This window comes from Somniosus microcephalus, unplaced genomic scaffold (assembly GCF_052327205.1).
Source record: "Somniosus microcephalus isolate GS21.2 unplaced genomic scaffold, FLI_Smic_1.0 unresolved_chr1, whole genome shotgun sequence".
Lineage (NCBI taxonomy): Eukaryota > Metazoa > Chordata > Chondrichthyes > Squaliformes > Somniosidae > Somniosus > Somniosus microcephalus.
The window spans coordinates 124,753,838-124,770,663 of record NW_028225179.1 but is presented as its reverse complement, the minus strand read 5'-3'; the positions used below and the strand labels follow the sequence as shown (position 1 = coordinate 124,770,663).

The 16,826-nt window shown below is 55.4% G+C and overlaps 1 protein-coding gene across 1 annotated transcript in view; it reads left to right on the top strand.

Annotated features, from left to right (window-relative positions):
* The window catches only part of LOC147095804 (uncharacterized), a 206,004-nt gene that overhangs the window by 171,030 nt on the left and 18,148 nt on the right, over positions 1–16,826 (top strand). Inside the window, exon 32 of the mRNA XM_085973720.1 lies at positions 1,052–1,218. Coding sequence (XP_085829846.1) covers positions 1,052–1,218 — 167 coding nt within the window. The remainder of the gene's footprint in view (positions 1–1,051; positions 1,219–16,826) is intronic.

Sequence of the window (16,826 nt, the reverse complement as noted above, 5' to 3'; positions counted from 1 at the left end):
TGCGTTTGGTGGTGGGATCACGTTGAAGGTGGCGGAAATGGCGGAGGATGATCTGTTGAATGTGGAGGCTGGTGGGGTGAAAGGTGAGGACAAGGGGAACCCTATCGTGGTTCCGGGAGGGAGGGGCAGGGGTGAGAGCAGAAGTGCGGGAAATAGAACGGACACGGTCAAGGGCCGAGTCAACCACGGTAGAGGGGATTCCTCGGTTGAGGCAAAAGGAAGACATGTCGGAAGCACTGGTGTGGAAGGTGGCATCGTCGGAACAGATGCGGCGGAGTTGGAGAAACTGGGAGAATGGAATAGAGTCCTTACAGGAGGCGGGGTGGGAGGAAGTGTAGTCCAGGTAGCTGTGGGAGTCAGTGGGCTCTGACTATTCTGCTGTAGTTTGAGTAAGTAGATTCTGCTGTAGTTTGAGTAAGTAGACTCTGTTTTCTTAGTAAATAGACTGCTTGTTGAATAGACTCTGTTTGCTGAGTAAATAGACTCTGCTGTAGTTTATGAGTAAATTAAAACCACAAGTTCTGCCCAGCCTCTAACTCAGTGGCTGAGACAGCGGTGTCGATATTTGGTTATATGATAGTGTTGTGTATTCACAATCTTCACATTGACAGATGCAACAAGTAGTTTAAAGAGTGTAAGAAAGCCTGGAACAAGAAAGGGCCTCTTCAACCCACTCTTTCCACAGACTCTACCATGGAGCCTGCCCCGTCCATTAATCTCTTGAGAGAAAGTTCTGAAGCAATATTCCTTGACCTCTGGAGCTAATCATGCAGAATATTCATCCATTCTCATATCTAGTTAGCCGTGATGCGTCGCCCTACCCACAGACAGTACTCCTCAAGTAATTCCTCGCACCCAATTACTGGGAGGTAATCAACCCGCTCCTCCTCTCGGCTTGGCGGATGGTGTGTGGAGTGGCTCCACCCCAAGCTGGGGCATTCGTGGGGCGGGGGGGTGAGGAAATGGCTACACGGGTCAGCGAACGGAGTCCGACAGTGACGACTCGCGCGCATGGGCGATTTGTAAAGACTGACTGACTGACCTTCCTCAGGCATCACGGCGACAGCTCCCAGTGGGAAGGGGAACTCCTGCTCCCCGTTCTCAGAGGAGGTCAGTGCAGCGACAAACGCGGCCGCATCGAAGACGGTGGGGAAGCAGGCGGTGTACGTCTCCAGGCAGGGCTGTTTGTTGATCTCCACAAATACGATGGACCTTCCGGTTCAGTAAAAGACAGTAGAGGTGAGAGTCAGTATTACATGGTATTTACAGAAACAGGCCAGTCGGCCCAATGGGCCATTGCCAGTGCTGATGCTACACGTGTCTTCTGCCACCCTACCTCATCTAACCCTAGCAACATGTCCTTCTATTCCTTTTTCCCCTCAAGTTCTAGCTTCCCCTTAAATGCATCTATGCTATTTGCCTCAACCACTCCCTGTGGTAGTGAGTTCCACATTCTAACCACTCTCTGTGTAAAGAAGTTTCTCCTGAATTCCTTATTAGATTTATTAGTGACTGTCCTATATTTGTGAGGTTATACACTTTGGCAGGAAAAATAAAAAAGCAAATTATTATTTAAATGGAGAGAGATTACAAAATGCTGCAGTACAGAGGGACCTGGGGGTCCTTGTGCATGAAACACAAAAAGTTAGCATGCAGGTACAGCAAGTAAACAAAAAGGCAAATGGAATGTTGGCCTTTATTTCAAGGGGGTTGGAGTATAAAAGCAGGGAAGTCCTGCTACAACTGTACAGGGTATTGGTGAGACCACACCTTGAGTACTGCGTACAGTTTTGGTCTCCTTATTTAAGGAAGGATATACTTGCATTGGAGGCAGTTCAGAGACGATTCACGTGGTTAATTCCTGAGATGAGGGGTTGACTTATGAGGAAAGGTTGAGCAGGCTGGGCCTATACTCATTGGGGTTTAGAAGAATGAGAGGTGATCTTATGGAAACATATAAGAAACTGAGGAGGCTCGACAAGGTAGATGCAGAGAGGATGTTTCCCCTCGTGGGGAAATCTAGAACTCGGGGGCACAGTCTCAGAATAAAGGGTCACCCTTTTAGAACTGAGATGAGGAGGAATTTCTTCTCTCAGAGGGTCGTAAATCTGTGGAATTCTCTGCCCCAGAGAGCTGTGGAGGCTGGGTCATTAAATACATTTAAGGTGGAGATAGACAGATCTTTGCAAGATAAGGGAGTGAAGTGTTATGGGGAGCGGGCAGGGAAATGGTTTTGAGCCCAAGATCAGCCATGATCTTATTGCATTGTGGAGCAGGCTCAAGGGGCCAAGTGGCCGACTCCTGCTCCTATTTCTTATGTTCTTATGTTCTTATTTATGGCTCCTAGTTCTGGTCTCCCCCACAAGTGGAAACATCTTCTCTACCTCTTCCCTATCAAACCCCTTTCATAATTATAAAGACTTCTATCAGGTCACCTCTCTTTTCTAGAGAAATAATCCCAGGCTGTTCAATCTTTCCTGATAGTTATAACCCCTCAGTTCTGGTATCATCCTGTGTCCTAATATATGCCTTGTCCAGTGCCTATTAGCTGCCCGGTTAGCAAAGGTCTACCGTTTTTGCTGGAGTTCTTACCCAATGACTTTACGTTCTGGTTCCGGCGTGGTCCTGACTCCCTCCTCCTCGGGCAGGGCGAGCTCCCTCACCATGCGCTTCCTTCCCGGGGCGCTTATGTTGTAGACCAAAGCCGTCAGGTTGTCCAGGTCCTCCCGGCCATAATATGGATAGACCATGTCCTCCCCGCTCTTGGCCTTCTTGACCCGCACGGTGGAGTGCAGCACGAGGCCCAGGTTCCAGAGGAAGCTGGAGAGGCTGCGCTGCAGCTTCTGCGGGTTCAGGAAGGCCACCAGGACCAGGGTGCCTCCGGCAAAGTTCCCCGCCTCCGGGGGGGAGCAGTCCATGCCGTCCCAGCCGCAGTCGGCCGAGCTGCAGCCCTTGTCGCAGTGGCCGTCATTGTAATGGTGCTTGCAGTACATGTCATAACGAGGGCTGTCGAGACAAGGCAGCGGTTAGACAGGGCAAGGAAGAATGGGAGGAAGGATGAAGGAAGGAAAGAAAGAAAGAACAAATGAACGGAAGAAAAGGAAAAGAAAGAGAAAGAAAGAAAGAAGGAAATAGAAAGTGAGAGAGAGAGAAAGAAAGACAGACAGACATTTCTATAGCGCCTTTCACAACCTCAGGACGTCTTAAAGCACTTTACTGTGTAGAATGGGCCTATACACTTTGGAGTTTAGAAGAATGAGAGGTGATCTCATTGAAACATACAAGATTCTGAGGGGGGATTGACAGGGTCGATGCTGAGCGGTTGTTGCCCCTGGCTGGAGAGTCTGGAACTAGGGGGCATAGTCTCAGGATAGGGGGTCGGCCATTTAAGACTGAGATTAGACGGAATTTCTTCACTCAGAGGGTTATGAATCTTTGGAATTCCCTGCCCCAGAGGGCTGTGAATGCTGAGTCTTTGAGTATAGTCAAGGCTGACATAGATAGATTTTTGGACTCTCGGGGCATCAAGGGATATGGCGATCGGGCGGGAAAGTGGAGTTGCGGTCGATGATCAGCCATGGTCTTATTTGAATGGTGGAGCAGGCTCAAGGGGCCGTGTGGCTGAATCCTGCTCCTAATTCTTATGTTCTTATGGCCAATGAAGTATTTTTGAAGTGTAGTCACTGCTGAAATGTAGGAAACGCAGCAGCCAATTAGCGCACAGGGCTGAGTCATTAAACCAAGGCCCCGTCTGCCCTCTCAGGCGGACGTTATAGATCCCTCGGCACTATTTGGAAGAAGACCAGGGGAGTTCTCCCTGGTGTCCTGGCCAATGTTTATCCTCAACCCACATCATTAAAAATAAACCAGATTATCTGGTCATTGTTATGTTGCTGTTTGTGGGATCTTGCTGGGCGCAAATTGGCTGCCGCGTTTCCCACATTACAACAGTGACTCCACTTCAAAAAGTACTTCATGAAACGGCGCTGTATAAATGCCAGCCTTTCTTTAGAAGGCCCTGGGTCCCCCTCGGGAAACACTGCTCACTCACTTGCATGTGGCCTTCTGCTCCTGGCAGTCAAAGCCGTCGAACTGGCACTCGATGGTGTTGCACGGCTCGTCGCACTTGCCGTCCTTGAAGCTGGGCCGGCAGAGCTCCTCCAGCGCGCACTTCCTCCAGGGGTCACCGGCGCAGTCGCCCCCGTCCCAGTGGCAGGCCGGGGTATTGCAGGCCGGGTCGCAGGAGCCGTCGCCAGCCCGGGCGGCGCAGCGGTCGGCCCGGCAAGCGGCCCCGGCCGAGCGGTTGCGGCCCGCCTCCAGGCTCTGGCAGCGGAGGCCTCGGAAGCGGGGAGGGCAGCGGCAGAAGAAGTAGGGCTCCTTGGCCCACGCCACGCAGGTGCCCCCGTTCTGGCACGCGCCGGCGGAGCAGCGGCTGGCTCGCGGGGCCGAGCAGTCCAGGCCCGCAAAGCCCGGCAGGCAGGCGCACCGGCCCGAGATGCAAATCCCCCCGTTTTGGCAGGGCCAGGAGTTGCACGAGTTGTAGTTTTCGCACTTTCCTCCGTCGTAGTCCTGGAAAGAAGAATCAAAAAAAAAACTGATCGCTCCTTGAAATGGCGAATCGTCAGTCACTGCTCTTCAATGGCACTGACCAATTGAGAGCCTGTCTTACGTTGCTAGGAGGCACGACACCTACTCGGAACACACAAGATGGGGCGTCCAAAAATCGAATGTTTCTCGTGCGCAGCCTCCAGTCCCTTCGCTCCACCAGCCGCCTAGGCCTGAAGCTCTCCCTAAACCTCTCCTCCTCGCTCCTCCTTTAAAGACGCTCCTTAAAACCTACCTCTTTGACCAAGCTTTTGGTCACCTGTTCCACTATCTCCTTATGTGGCTCGGTGTCAAATTTTTTGTCCGGTAACGCTCCTGTGAAGCGCCTTGGGACAATTTTACTACATTAAAGGCTCTATATAAATGCATGTTTAATCACAATTGATATGTAAGTCTGCATCCACACTCCTGGTGTATGCTGGGAAATTCCGCACCCATAGCCCGCGATATTGCGGCCGATTATGTCGGACAATCAGAGGCCGGAAATTTTCCGATATGCACCCCCTTGAAACGCTGCAGTGTAAAATCCCAGCCGACATTCCAGATGAAGTCTAACCAGCAATGGCAGCAGCACCGCCCCACTTTTACATCCTCGACATGGCGGATTTACCACTTGCCGCCTGGGCGTGAAGCTGCCACAGCGGACCTGCCGCCAGTCACAGGGGACCAAGGAAAAGATGTAACCGGGGTGGTTTGTGTACTGGCTGATCGACAACGGCAGCTTCACGCCTGGACAATAAGCTGAAAATCTGCCCTCGAATTCTCTCGTGATGGATTCTCACATTCCATTAACCCTCGCCATTGATTTTTGCACCCGGGGACCAGCTTGGAATGACTTATGCATCTGACCTGCTAAATGCCTTTGTCCGTCTCTCCCCAGCCAGGAGTGGGAGCTCTGGGCGTAGGGAGTCCCCAGCCCTGGATCCGCCCCCTTGCCATTATTGTTGCCCTACAAGAGGCAGTTTGAGCGTTCCATCCTTTTACCGGGCAAATAGCAACCTCCCGGAAATGGCAGAGACACTGGCAGAACTGCGGCCATTTTCATGAGACAGGAAATCTCCCCCACCCACCCCCACCCCCCACCTCCGCCACCTGTCTCCCACCCGAGTTACCACCGAATCCCAGAGCAATCCCAGTCGATCCCACCTCTGCGGATCCTCCTCTAGTCATTCCCTCAGTGACTCCGCCAAAGACGCGCGGTGATGCCACGGGGCGGGCGAAAGGCTGCCTTACTCACCGGCGGGCACTTGCACAGGAACCCAAAGGGCGTGTTGATGGCGAGGACACAGGTGCCACCATTCCTGCAGGGCCCGGATTTGCAGTTGTCAATCACAGACTCGCAGCGCTGACCTGCCGGAGACAGAGGGGGCAAGATAACAGATCACCAATCGACCGAACGGAACCAGCGTGTGCCAACAACGCAGCCAAGCGGGTTACCAAAACACCGTCCGACGAGGAGCCTTGCCCTGGAAAGCACTCAGCGCGCTGGTGAACCTGGAGTTTAGGAGGTTGAGGGGCGATCTGATCGATGTGTTTAAAATGTTAAAAGCATTCGATAGGGTAGATACGGAGAAACTATTTCCTCTTGTGGGGGGGAAACAAGAACAAGGGGACATCATCTTAAAATTAGAGCTAGGCAGTTGAGGAGGGAAATCAGGAAGCATTTTTTCACACAAAGGGTAGTGGAAATCTGGAACTCTCGCCCCCAAAAGACTGTGGATACTGGGGGTCAATTGGAGCTTTGAAGACTGAGATCGGTAGACTATTGTTGAGTGAGGATATTGAGGGATCAGGAGCTAAGGCGGGTCAATGGGGCCGAGGTGCCGATCAGTCGAGATCTAACTGAATGGGGAGACGGAGGGGGAAGAAATGGGGGGAAGAAATGGAAGAAAGAAAAGAAAAAAGAAAAGAAAGAAAAGAAAAAAGAAGAGAAAGAAAAGAAAAAAGAAAAAAGAAAAGTAAGGAAAAACGAACAAACTAATTGCATTTATTTAGCGCCATTCACAAGCACAGGATGTTCCAAAGAGCTTCACAGACAATGAAGTGTGTCTGACGTGTTGTAATGTAGGGAAAGGTGCGAATAAATGACAAGGCCAAAATATGAAAGCGGTCTAGACTGATAGCTGGGATGGCAGGAATGACGTATGAGGAGAGATTGGGTCGATTGGGCTTATACTCACTGGAGTTCAGAAGAATGAGAGGGGATCTCATTGAAACTTATAAAATTCTGACAGGTCTGGACAGACTAGATGCAGGAAGGATGTTCCCGATGGCCGGGGAGTCCAGAACCAGGGGTCACAGTCTAAGGATAAGGGGTAAGCCATTTAGGACAGAGATGAGGAGGAATTTCTTCACCCAGAGAGTGGTGAACCTGTGGAATTCTCTGCCACAGAGGGCGGTAGAGGCCAATTCATTAAATATATTCAAGAAAGAGTTGGATATATTTCTTAAGGCTAAAGGGATCAAGAGATATGGAGAGAAGGCAGGGACCGGGTACTGAATTTGGATGATCAGCCATGATCTCATAGAATGGCGGAGCAGGCTCGAGGGGCCGAATGGCCTACTCCTGCTCCTATCTTCTATGTTTCTATGTCTAGGGGCTGAGACGACTCGGCTGTTGCCCTCGAATGCTTGCTCCCGATGCCAATGGTGCATCAGTTTTCATGACTACTCATTCCCGGGATGTGGGCGCCGGCATTTATTGCCCACCCCAGTTGCCCTTGAGAAGTAGGCGGTGGGTCATCTTCTTCTTGAAGCTCTGCAGTCCCGTGTGGTGACAAGGGATGTGGAGTAAAGGCAGGAAAATGGAGTTGAGGTGCCGCTCGGCCATGATCTCATTGAATGGCGGAGCAGGCCCGAGGGGGCTGAACGGCCTCCTCCCGTTGTTAACGTTCCCATTGCCGGCCCTGGTGGGGTGGGGGAGGCACTGACCTGTGTATCCGAGCTTACACTCGCAGCGGTAAGCGTTGGCCAACTGCGCGCAGCTCTGCGTCCCGCTGGCATCGCACGGGTTGGAAAGGCACTCGTTGACGTCGCCCTCGCACCGCTCCCCGACGTAGCCCGGCTGGCAGTCGCAGGCGTAGCCACCGATCCCGTCCACACACCGGCCGCCGTGGTAGCACTTGAGCTCGCGGCTGGCGGCGGCGGCGGCGCAGTCGTCGATGTCGTGCTCGCAGTGCGTCCCTGTGGAGGACAAATAGCAAGAGATGCCTTTCACTCGCGGTGGAAAGGGGCCAAGGAAATCCGCAGCGACCCCGCGCCGCACTTGGGAAATGGTTCCGAGCATTCCCTCCTCTCCGGCCTGCAGCTGAACTTCCGACCAGTGCAGGAGCTTCACTCCGCTCCCCAATTCCCTCCCTTACTTCCCCAAGCCCCAGTTAGTACGGAGGTCTACAGACCAGGTAGGTTTCAGGTTCCAGCCCTAGCCCCTGTTGTAGTAGTCGGGGTAGGGGGAAAAATAAGGAGACTACGGCTGGCTTCAATCCCATGGGATTCCAGAGTGGGGATCCAAATCCTCGTGGCGATCCAGTGACCAGTTCCAATGATAAGGGAGATTGTAGGCAGTCTGTGCGAGGAGGGGATTCCTCAGGTACTGTGGGAGGAGGGGGTTCCTCAAGTACTGTGGGAGGAGGGGGTTCCTCAGGTACTGTGGGAGGAGGGGTGTCCTCAGGTACTGTGGGAGGAGGGGGGTCCTCAGGTACTGTGGGAGGAGGGGGTTCCTCAGGTACTGTGGGAGGAGGGGGATCCTCAGGTACTGTGGGAGGAGGGGGTTCCTCAGGTACTGTGGGAGGAGGGGGATCCTCAGGTACTGTGGGAGGAGGGGGTTCCTCAAGTACTGTGGGAGGAGGGGGTTCCTCAGGTACTGTGGGAGGAGGGGTGTCCTCAGGTACTGTGGGAGGAGGGGGTTCCTCAGGTACTGTGGGAGGAGGGGGTTCCTCAGGTACTGTGAGAGGAGGGGGGTCCTCAGGTACTGTGGAAGGAGGGGGTTCCTCAGGTACTGTGGGAGGAGGGGGTTCCTCAGGTACTGCGGGAGGAGGGGGTTCCTCAGGTACTGTGGGAGGAGGGGGTTCCTCAGGTACTGTGGGAGGAGGGGTTCCTCAGGTACTGTGGGAGGAGGGGGTTCCTCAGGTACTGCGGGAGGAGGGGGGTCCTCAGGTACTGTGGGAGGAGGGGGGTCCTCAGGTACTATGGGAGGAGGGGTTTCCTCAGGTACTGTGGGAGGAGGGTCCTCAGGTGCTGTGGGAGGAGGGGGTCCCTCAGGTACTGTGGGAGGAGGGGGTCCCTCAGGTACTGTGGGAGGAGGGGGTTCCTCAGTTACTGTGGGAGGAGGGGTGTCCTCAGGTACTGTGGGAGGAGGGGGTTCCTCAGGTACTGTGAGAGAAGGGGTGTCCTCAGGTACTGTGGGAGGAGGGGGGTCCCTCAGATACTGGGGGAGGAGGGGTGTCCTCAGGTACTATGGGAGGAGGGGTGTCCTCAGGTACTATGGGAGGAGGGGGTTCCTCAGGTACTGTGGGGGGAGGGGGTTCCTCAGGTACTGTGGGAGGAGGGGGTTCCTCAGGTACTGTGGGAGGAGGGGGGTCCTCAGGTACTGTGGGAGGAGGGGGTTCCTCAGGTACTGTGGGAGGAGGGGGTTCCTCAGGTACTGTGGGAGGAGGGGGGTCCTCAGGTACTGTGGGAGGAGGGGGGTTCTCAGGTACTGTGGGAGGAGGGGGTTCCTCAGGTACTGTGGGAGGAGGGGGTTCCTCAGGTACTGTGGGAGGAGGGGTTCTCAGGTACTGTGGGAGGAGGGGGTTCCTCAGGTACTGTGGGAGGAGGGGGTTCCTCAGGTACTGTGGGAGGAGGGGGTCCCTCAGATACTGGGGAGGAGGGGGTTCCTCAGGTACTGTGGGAGGAGGGGGTTCCTCAGGTACTGTGGGAGGAGGGGGTTCCTTAGGTACTGTGGGAGGAGGGGGTTCCTCAGGTACTGTGGGAGGAGGGGGGTCCTCAGGTACTGTGGGAGGAGGGGGTTCCTCAGGTACTGTGGGAGGAGGGGGTCCCTCAGGTACTGTGGGAGGTGGGGGTTCCTCAGGTACTGTGGGAGGAGGGGTGTCCTCAGGTACTGTGGGAGGAGGGGGTTCCTCAGGTACTGTGGGAGGAGGGGGTTCCTCAGGTACTGTGGGAGGAGGGGGTCCTCAGGTACTGTGGGAGGAGGGGGATCCTCAGGTACTGTGGGAGGAGGGGGTTCCTCAGGTACTGTGGGAGGAGGGGGTTCCTCAGGTACTGTGGGAGGAGGGGTTTCCTCAGGTACTGTGGGAGGAGGGGGTTCCTCAGGTACTGTGGGAGGAGTGGGGTCCTCAGGTACTGTGGGGGGAGGGGGTCCTCAGGTACTGTGGGAGGAGGGAGTCCTCAAGTACTGTGGGAGGAGGGGGGTCCTCAGTTACTGTGGGAGGAGGGGGTTCCTCAGGTACTGTGGGAGGAGGGAGTCCTCAGGTACTGTGGGAGGAGGGGGTTCCTCGGGTACTATGGGAGGAGGGGGATCCTCAGGCACTGTGGGAGGAGGGGGTTCCTCAGGTACTGTGGGAGGAGGGGGATCCTCAGGTACTGTGGGAGGAGGGGTTCTCAGGTACTGTGGGAGGAGGGGGTTCCTCAGGTACTGTGGGGGGAGGGGGTTCCTCAGGTACTGTGGGAGGAGGGGGTTCCTCAGGTACTGTGGGAGGAGGGGGGTCCTCAGTTACTGTGGGAGGAGGGGGTTCCTCAGGTACTGTGGGAGGAGGGGGGTCCTCAGTTACTGTGGGAGGAGGGGGTTCCTCAGGTACTGTGGGAGGAGGGGGGTCCTCAGTTACTGTGGGAGGAGGGGGTTCCTTAGGTACTGTGGGAGGAGGGTCCTCAGGTACTGTGGGAGGAGCGAGTCCTCAGGTACTGTGGGAGGAGGGGGTTCCTCAGGTACTGTGGGAGGAGGGGGGTCCTCAGTTACTGTGGGAGGAGGGGGGTTCCTTAGGTACTGTGGGAGGAGGGTCCTCAGGTACTGTGGGAGGAGCGAGTCCTCAGGTACTGTGGGAGGAGGGGTCCTCAGGTACTGTGGGAGGAGGGGGTCCCTCGGGTACTGTGGGAGGAGGGGAGTCCTCAGGTACTGTGGGAGGAGGGGGTCCCTCGGGTACTGTGGGAGGAGGGAGTCCTCAGGTACTGTGGGAGGAGGGGGTTCCTCGGGTACTATGGAGGAGGGGGATCCTCAGGCACTGTGGGAGGAGGGTCCTCAGGTACTGTGGGAGGAGGGGGATCCTCAGGTACTGTGGGGAGGAGGGGTTCTCAGGTACTGTGGGAGGAGGGGGGTCCTCAGGTACTGTGGGAGGAGGGGGTTCCTCAGGTACTGTGGGAGGAGGGGGGTCCTCAGTTACTGTGGGAGGAGGGGGTTCCTCAGGTACTGTGGGAGGAGGGGGGTCCTCAGTTACTGTGGGAGGAGGGGGTTCCTCAGGTACTGTGGGAGGAGGGGGGTCCTCAGTTACTGTGGGAGGAGGGGGTTCCTTAGGTACTGTGGGAGGAGGGTCCTCAGGTACTGTGGGAGGAGCGAGTCCTCAGGTACTGTGGGAGGAGGGGGTCCTCAGGTACTGTGGGAGGAGGGGGGTCCTCAGGTACTGTGGGAGGAGGGGGTCCCTCGGGGTACTGTGGGAGGAGGGAGTCCTCAGGTACTGTGGGAGGAGGGGGTCCCCCGGGTACTGTGGGAGGAGGGAGTTCCTCAGGTACTGTGGGAGGAGGGGGTCCCTCGGGTACTGTGGGAGCAGGGGGTTCTCAGTTACTGTGGGAGGAGGGGGTTCCTCAGGTGCTGTGGGAGGAGGGGGGTCCTCAGGTACTGTGGGAGGAGGGGGTCCTCAGGTACTGTGGGAGGAGGGGGTTCCTTAGGTACTGTGGGAGGAGGGGATCCTCAGGTACTGTGGGGGGAGGGGGATCCTCAGGTACTGTGGGGGGAGGGGGTTCCTCAGGTACTGTGGGAGGAGGGGATCCTCAGGTACTGTGGGAGGAGCGGGGAGTTCCCTCAGGTACTGTGGGAGGAGGGGGTCCCTCGGGGTACTGTGGGAGGAGGAGTTCCTCAGGTACTGTGGGAGGAGGGGGTCCCTCGGGTACTGTGGGAGGAGGGGGTTCCTCAGGTACTGTGGGAGGAGGGGGTTCCTCAAGTACTGTGGAGGAGGGGGTTCCTCAGGTACTGTGGGAGGAGGGGTGTCCTCAGGTACTGTGGGAGGAGGGGGGTCCTCAGGTACTGTGGGAGGAGGGGGTTCCTCAGGTACTGTGGAGGAGGGGGATCCTCAGGTACTGTGGGAGGAGGGGGTTCCTCAGGTACTGTGGGAGGAGGGGGATCCTCAGGTACTGTGGGAGGAGGGGGTTCCTCAAGTACTGTGGGAGAGGGGGGTTCCTCAGGTACTGTGGGAGGAGGGGTGTCCTCAGGTACTGTGGGAGGAGGGGGTTCCTCAGGTACTGTGGGAGGAGGGGGGTTCCTCAGGTACTGTGAGGAGGGGGGTCCTCAGGTACTGTGGAAGGAGGGGGTTCCTCAGGTACTGTGGGAGGAGGGGGGTTCCTCAGGTACTGCGGGAGGAGGGGGTTCCTCAGGTACTGTGGGAGGAGGGGGTTCCTCAGGTACTGTGGGAGGAGGGGTTCCTCAGGTACTGTGGGAGGAGGGGGTTCCTCAGGTACTGCGGGAGGAGGGGGGTCCTCAGGTACTGTGGGAGGAGGGGGGTCCTCAGGTACTATGGGAGGAGGGGTTTCCTCAGGTACTGTGGGAGGAGGGTCCTCAGGTGCTGTGGGAGGAGGGGGTCCCTCAGGTACTGTGGGAGGAGGGGGTCCCTCAGGTACTGTGGGAGGAGGGGGTTCCTCAGTTACTGTGGGAGGAGGGGTGTCCTCAGGTACTGTGGGAGGAGGGGGGTTCCTCAGGTACTGTGAGAGAAGGGGTGTCCTCAGGTACTGTGGGAGGAGGGGGGTCCCTCAGATACTGGGGGAGGAGGGGTGTCCTCAGGTACTATGGGAGGAGGGGTGTCCTCAGGTACTATGGGAGGAGGGGGTTCCTCAGGTACTGTGGGGGGAGGGGGTTCCTCAGGTACTGTGGGGAGGAGGGGGTTCCTCAGGTACTGTGGGAGGAGGGGGGTCCTCAGGTACTGTGGGAGGAGGGGGTTCCTCAGGTACTGTGGGAGGAGGGGTTCCTCAGGTACTGTGGGAGGAGGGGGGTCCTCAGGTACTGTGGGAGGAGGGGGGTTCTCAGGTACTGTGGGAGGAGGGGGTTCCTCAGGTACTGTGGGAGGAGGGGGTTCCTCAGGTACTGTGGGAGGAGGGGTTCTCAGGTACTGTGGGAGGAGGGGGTTCCTCAGGTACTGTGGGAGGAGGGGGTTCCTCAGGTACTGTGGGAGGAGGGGGTCCCTCAGATACTGGGAGGAGGGGGTTCCTCAGGTACTGTGGGAGGAGGGGGGTTCCTCAGGTACTGTGGGAGGAGGGGGGTTCCTTAGGTACTGTGGGAGGAGGGGTTCCTCAGGTACTGTGGGAGGAGGGGGGTCCTCAGGTACTGTGGAGGAGGGGGTTCCTCAGGTACTGTGGGAGGAGGGGGTCCCTCAGGTACTGTGGGAGGTGGGGGTTCCTCAGGTACTGTGGGAGGAGGGGTGTCCTCAGGTACTGTGGGAGGAGGGGGGTCCTCAGGTACTGTGGGAGGAGGGGTTCCTCAGGTACTGTGGGAGGAGGGGGTTCCTCAGGTACTGTGGGAGGAGGGGTCCTCAGGTACTGTGGGGAGGAGGGGGGATCCTCAGGTACTGTGGGAGGAGGGGGTTCCTCAGGTACTGTGGGGAGGAGGGTTCCTCAGGTACTGTGGGAGGAGGGGTTTCCTCAGGTACTGTGGGAGGAGGGGGTTCCTCAGGTACTGTGGGAGGAGTGGGGTCCTCAGGTACTGTGGGGGGAGGGGGGTCCTCAGGTACTGTGGGAGGAGGGAGTCCTCAAGGTACTGTGGGAGGAGGGGGTCCTCAGGTACTGTGGGAGGAGGGGGTTCCTCAGGTACTGTGGAGGAGGGGAGTCCTCAGGTACTGTGGGAGGAGGGGGTTCCTCGGGTACTATGGGAGGAGGGGGATCCTCAGGCACTGTGGGAGGAGGGGTTCCTCAGGTACTGTGGGAGGAGGGGGATCCTCAGGTACTGTGGGAGGAGGGGGTTCTCAGGTACTGTGGGAGGAGGGGGTTCCTCAGGTACTGTGGGGGAGGGGTTCCTCAGGTACTGTGGGAGGAGGGGGTTCCTCAGGTACTGTGGGAGGAGGGGGGTCCTCAGTTACTGTGGGAGGAGAGGGGTTCCTCAGGTACTGTGGGAGGAGGGGGGTCCTCAGTTACTGTGGGAGGAGGGGTTCCTCAGGTACTGTGGGGAGGAGAGGGGGTCCTCAGTTACTGTGGGAGGAGGGGTTCCTTAGGTACTGTGGGAGGAGGGTCCTCAGGTACTGTGGGAGGAGCGGAGTCCTCAGGTACTGTGGAGGAGGGGTTCCTCAGGTACTGTGGGAGGAGGGGGTCCTCATTACTGGTGGGAGGAGGGGGTCCTTAGGTACTGTGGAGGAGGGTCCTCAGGTACTGTGAGGAGCGAGTCCTCAGGTACTGTGGGAGGAGGGGGTCCTCAGGTACTGTGGAGAGGAGGGGTCCCTCGGGTACTGTGGGAGGAGGAGTCATCAGGTACTGTGGGAGGAGGGGTCCCTCGGTATGTGGGGAGTCCTCAGGTACTGTGGGAGGAGGGGGTTCCTCGGTACTATGGAGGAGGAGGATCCTCAGGTACTGTGGGAGGAGGGTCTCAGGTACTGTGGAGGAGGGGATCCTCAGGTACTGTGGGAGGAGGGTTCTCAGGTACTGTGGAGGAGGGGGGTTCCTCAGTACTGTGGGAGGAGGGGGTTCCTCAGGTACTGTGGAGGAGGGGGGGTCCTCAGTTACTTGTAGAGGAGGGGGTTCCTCAGTACATAGATACATAGATACTAGAATGAAAGGAGCAGGAGTAGGCCATTCGGCCCTTCGTGCCTGCTCCGCCATTCTAGATTGAGATTCATGGCTGATCCTTTAATTCAGTATCCCCGTCCCCAGCCTTCTCTCCGTAAACCCTTAACCCCTTTGCCCGTTAGAAATATATCTAATTCCCTCTTAAATATATTTAATGAGCTGGCGTACACTGCCCTCTGTGGCAATGAGTTCCACAGGTTCACCACTCTCTGAGTGAAGAATTCCCCCTCATCTCTGTCCTAAATGGTTTAGCCCTTATCCTTAAATTATGTCCTCTAGTTCTGTTCTCACGCCCCAAGGGAAACATTCCTTCTGCATCCAGTCTGTCTAGACCTGTCAGAATTTTATACACTTCTATGAGGTCCCCTCTCAATCTTCTAAACTCCAGTGTGTACATCCCTAAACTACATAGTCTCTCCTCATAGGTCATTCCCGCCATTCCTGGTATCAGCCTGGTGAATCGCCGCTGCACCCCCTCCATGGCAAGAACATCCTTCCTCAGATGAGGCGACCAAACTGTACACAGTACTCGAGGTGTGGTCTCACCAGTGCCCTGTACAGCTGCAGCAAGGTATCCCTGTTCCTGTATTCTAACCCTTTTGCTATGAAGGCCAGCATACCGTTTGCCTTCTTGACCGCCTGTTGCACCTGCATGCTCGCCTTCAGTGACTGGTGTACAAGAACACCCAGGTCTCTCTGTACTTCCCCTCTCCCAATCTATTGCCATTTAAATAATAATTTGCCCTCCCGTTCCTGCACCCAAGGTGGATAACTTCGCACTTGTCCACATTATAGTGCATCTGCCATTTATCCGCCCAATCGCCCAGTCTGTCCAAATCGCTCTGGAGCTTCCTGGTCTCTTCCTCTGAGCCCACCCCACCTCCTAGTTTAGTGTCGTCTGCAAATTTGGAAATGCTGCATCCGACTCCCTGATCCAGGTCATTAATGTAAATTGTGAACAGCTGGGGGCCCAGGACAGATCCCTGTGGTACCCCACTTGTTACTGCCTGCCATTCAGAAAATGAGCCGTTTATTCCAACTCTCTGTTTTCTATCTGACAGCCAGTTCCCTATCCACGCCAAAACTTTCCCCTTTATCCCATGAGCCTCAATTTTCCATGCTAATCTTTTATGTGGGACCTTATCGAAGGCCTTTTGGAAGTCCAGGTACACCACATCTACTGGCTCTCCCCCATCTATTCTACCAGTTACTCCCTCAAAAAATTCCAATAGATTAGTCAAGCACGATTTACCCTTTGTAAATCCATGTTGACTCTGTCCTATCCTGTCCCCATTTGCTAAGTGCTCCGCTATTTCATCCTTAATGATGGACTCCAGCATTTTGCCCACAACTGATGTAAGGCTTACAGGTCTGTAATTACCTGCTTTTTCCCTACCCCCCTTTTTGAATAGTGGGGTAACGTTAGCTACCCTCCAATCCATCGGCACTGTTCCCGAGTCTAATGAATTCTGAAAAATCATCCTTAGTGCATCCGCTATCTCTAGGGCCACCTCCTTCAGTACCCTAGGATGCATGTTATCAGGCCCTGGGGATTTGTCCACCTTCAATCCCTTTAGCTTCCTTAACACCATATCCTTAGAGATATTGATTTGCGTCAGTTCCTCCTTTGCCAATGTCCCTATTTTTCCCGATATCCCAGGGAGGTTTTTTTGTGTCTTCCTTCGTAAAGACTGACCCAAAGTATGCATTTAGTTGATCTGCCATTTCCTTATTTCCCATTATATATTCCCCCGTATCTGACTGCAATGGACCAACTTTGGTTTTCACCAGTCTTTTCCTTTTGATATACTTATAAAAGCTTTTGGAGTTAGTTTTTATATTTTCCGCCAGCTTGTTTTCGTAAGCTATTTTGCCCCTCTTGATTATGCCCTTTGCCCTCCTTTGCTCTATCTTAAACTGTTCCCAATCTTCCGCTCTGGCGCTTTTTTGGCTATTTTATACGCCCTATCTTTGGATTTTATGCTGTCTCTAATTTCCCCTGTTATCCACGGTTGAGTCACCTTTTTAGATTTCCTTTTATGCCAGATTGGTATAAACAATTTTTGCAATTTTGTCATTCTATCTTTAAATGTTTGCCATTGTTTATCTACCTCCAGTCCTCCCAGGAACGTTGTCCAATCAGACCTACTCAGTTCCCGTCTCATGGCATCATAATTCCCCTTGTTTAAATTCAGGACCTTAGTCTCTGAGTCAATTTCTTCGCTCTCCATTTCGAGTGAGAAATCGATCAT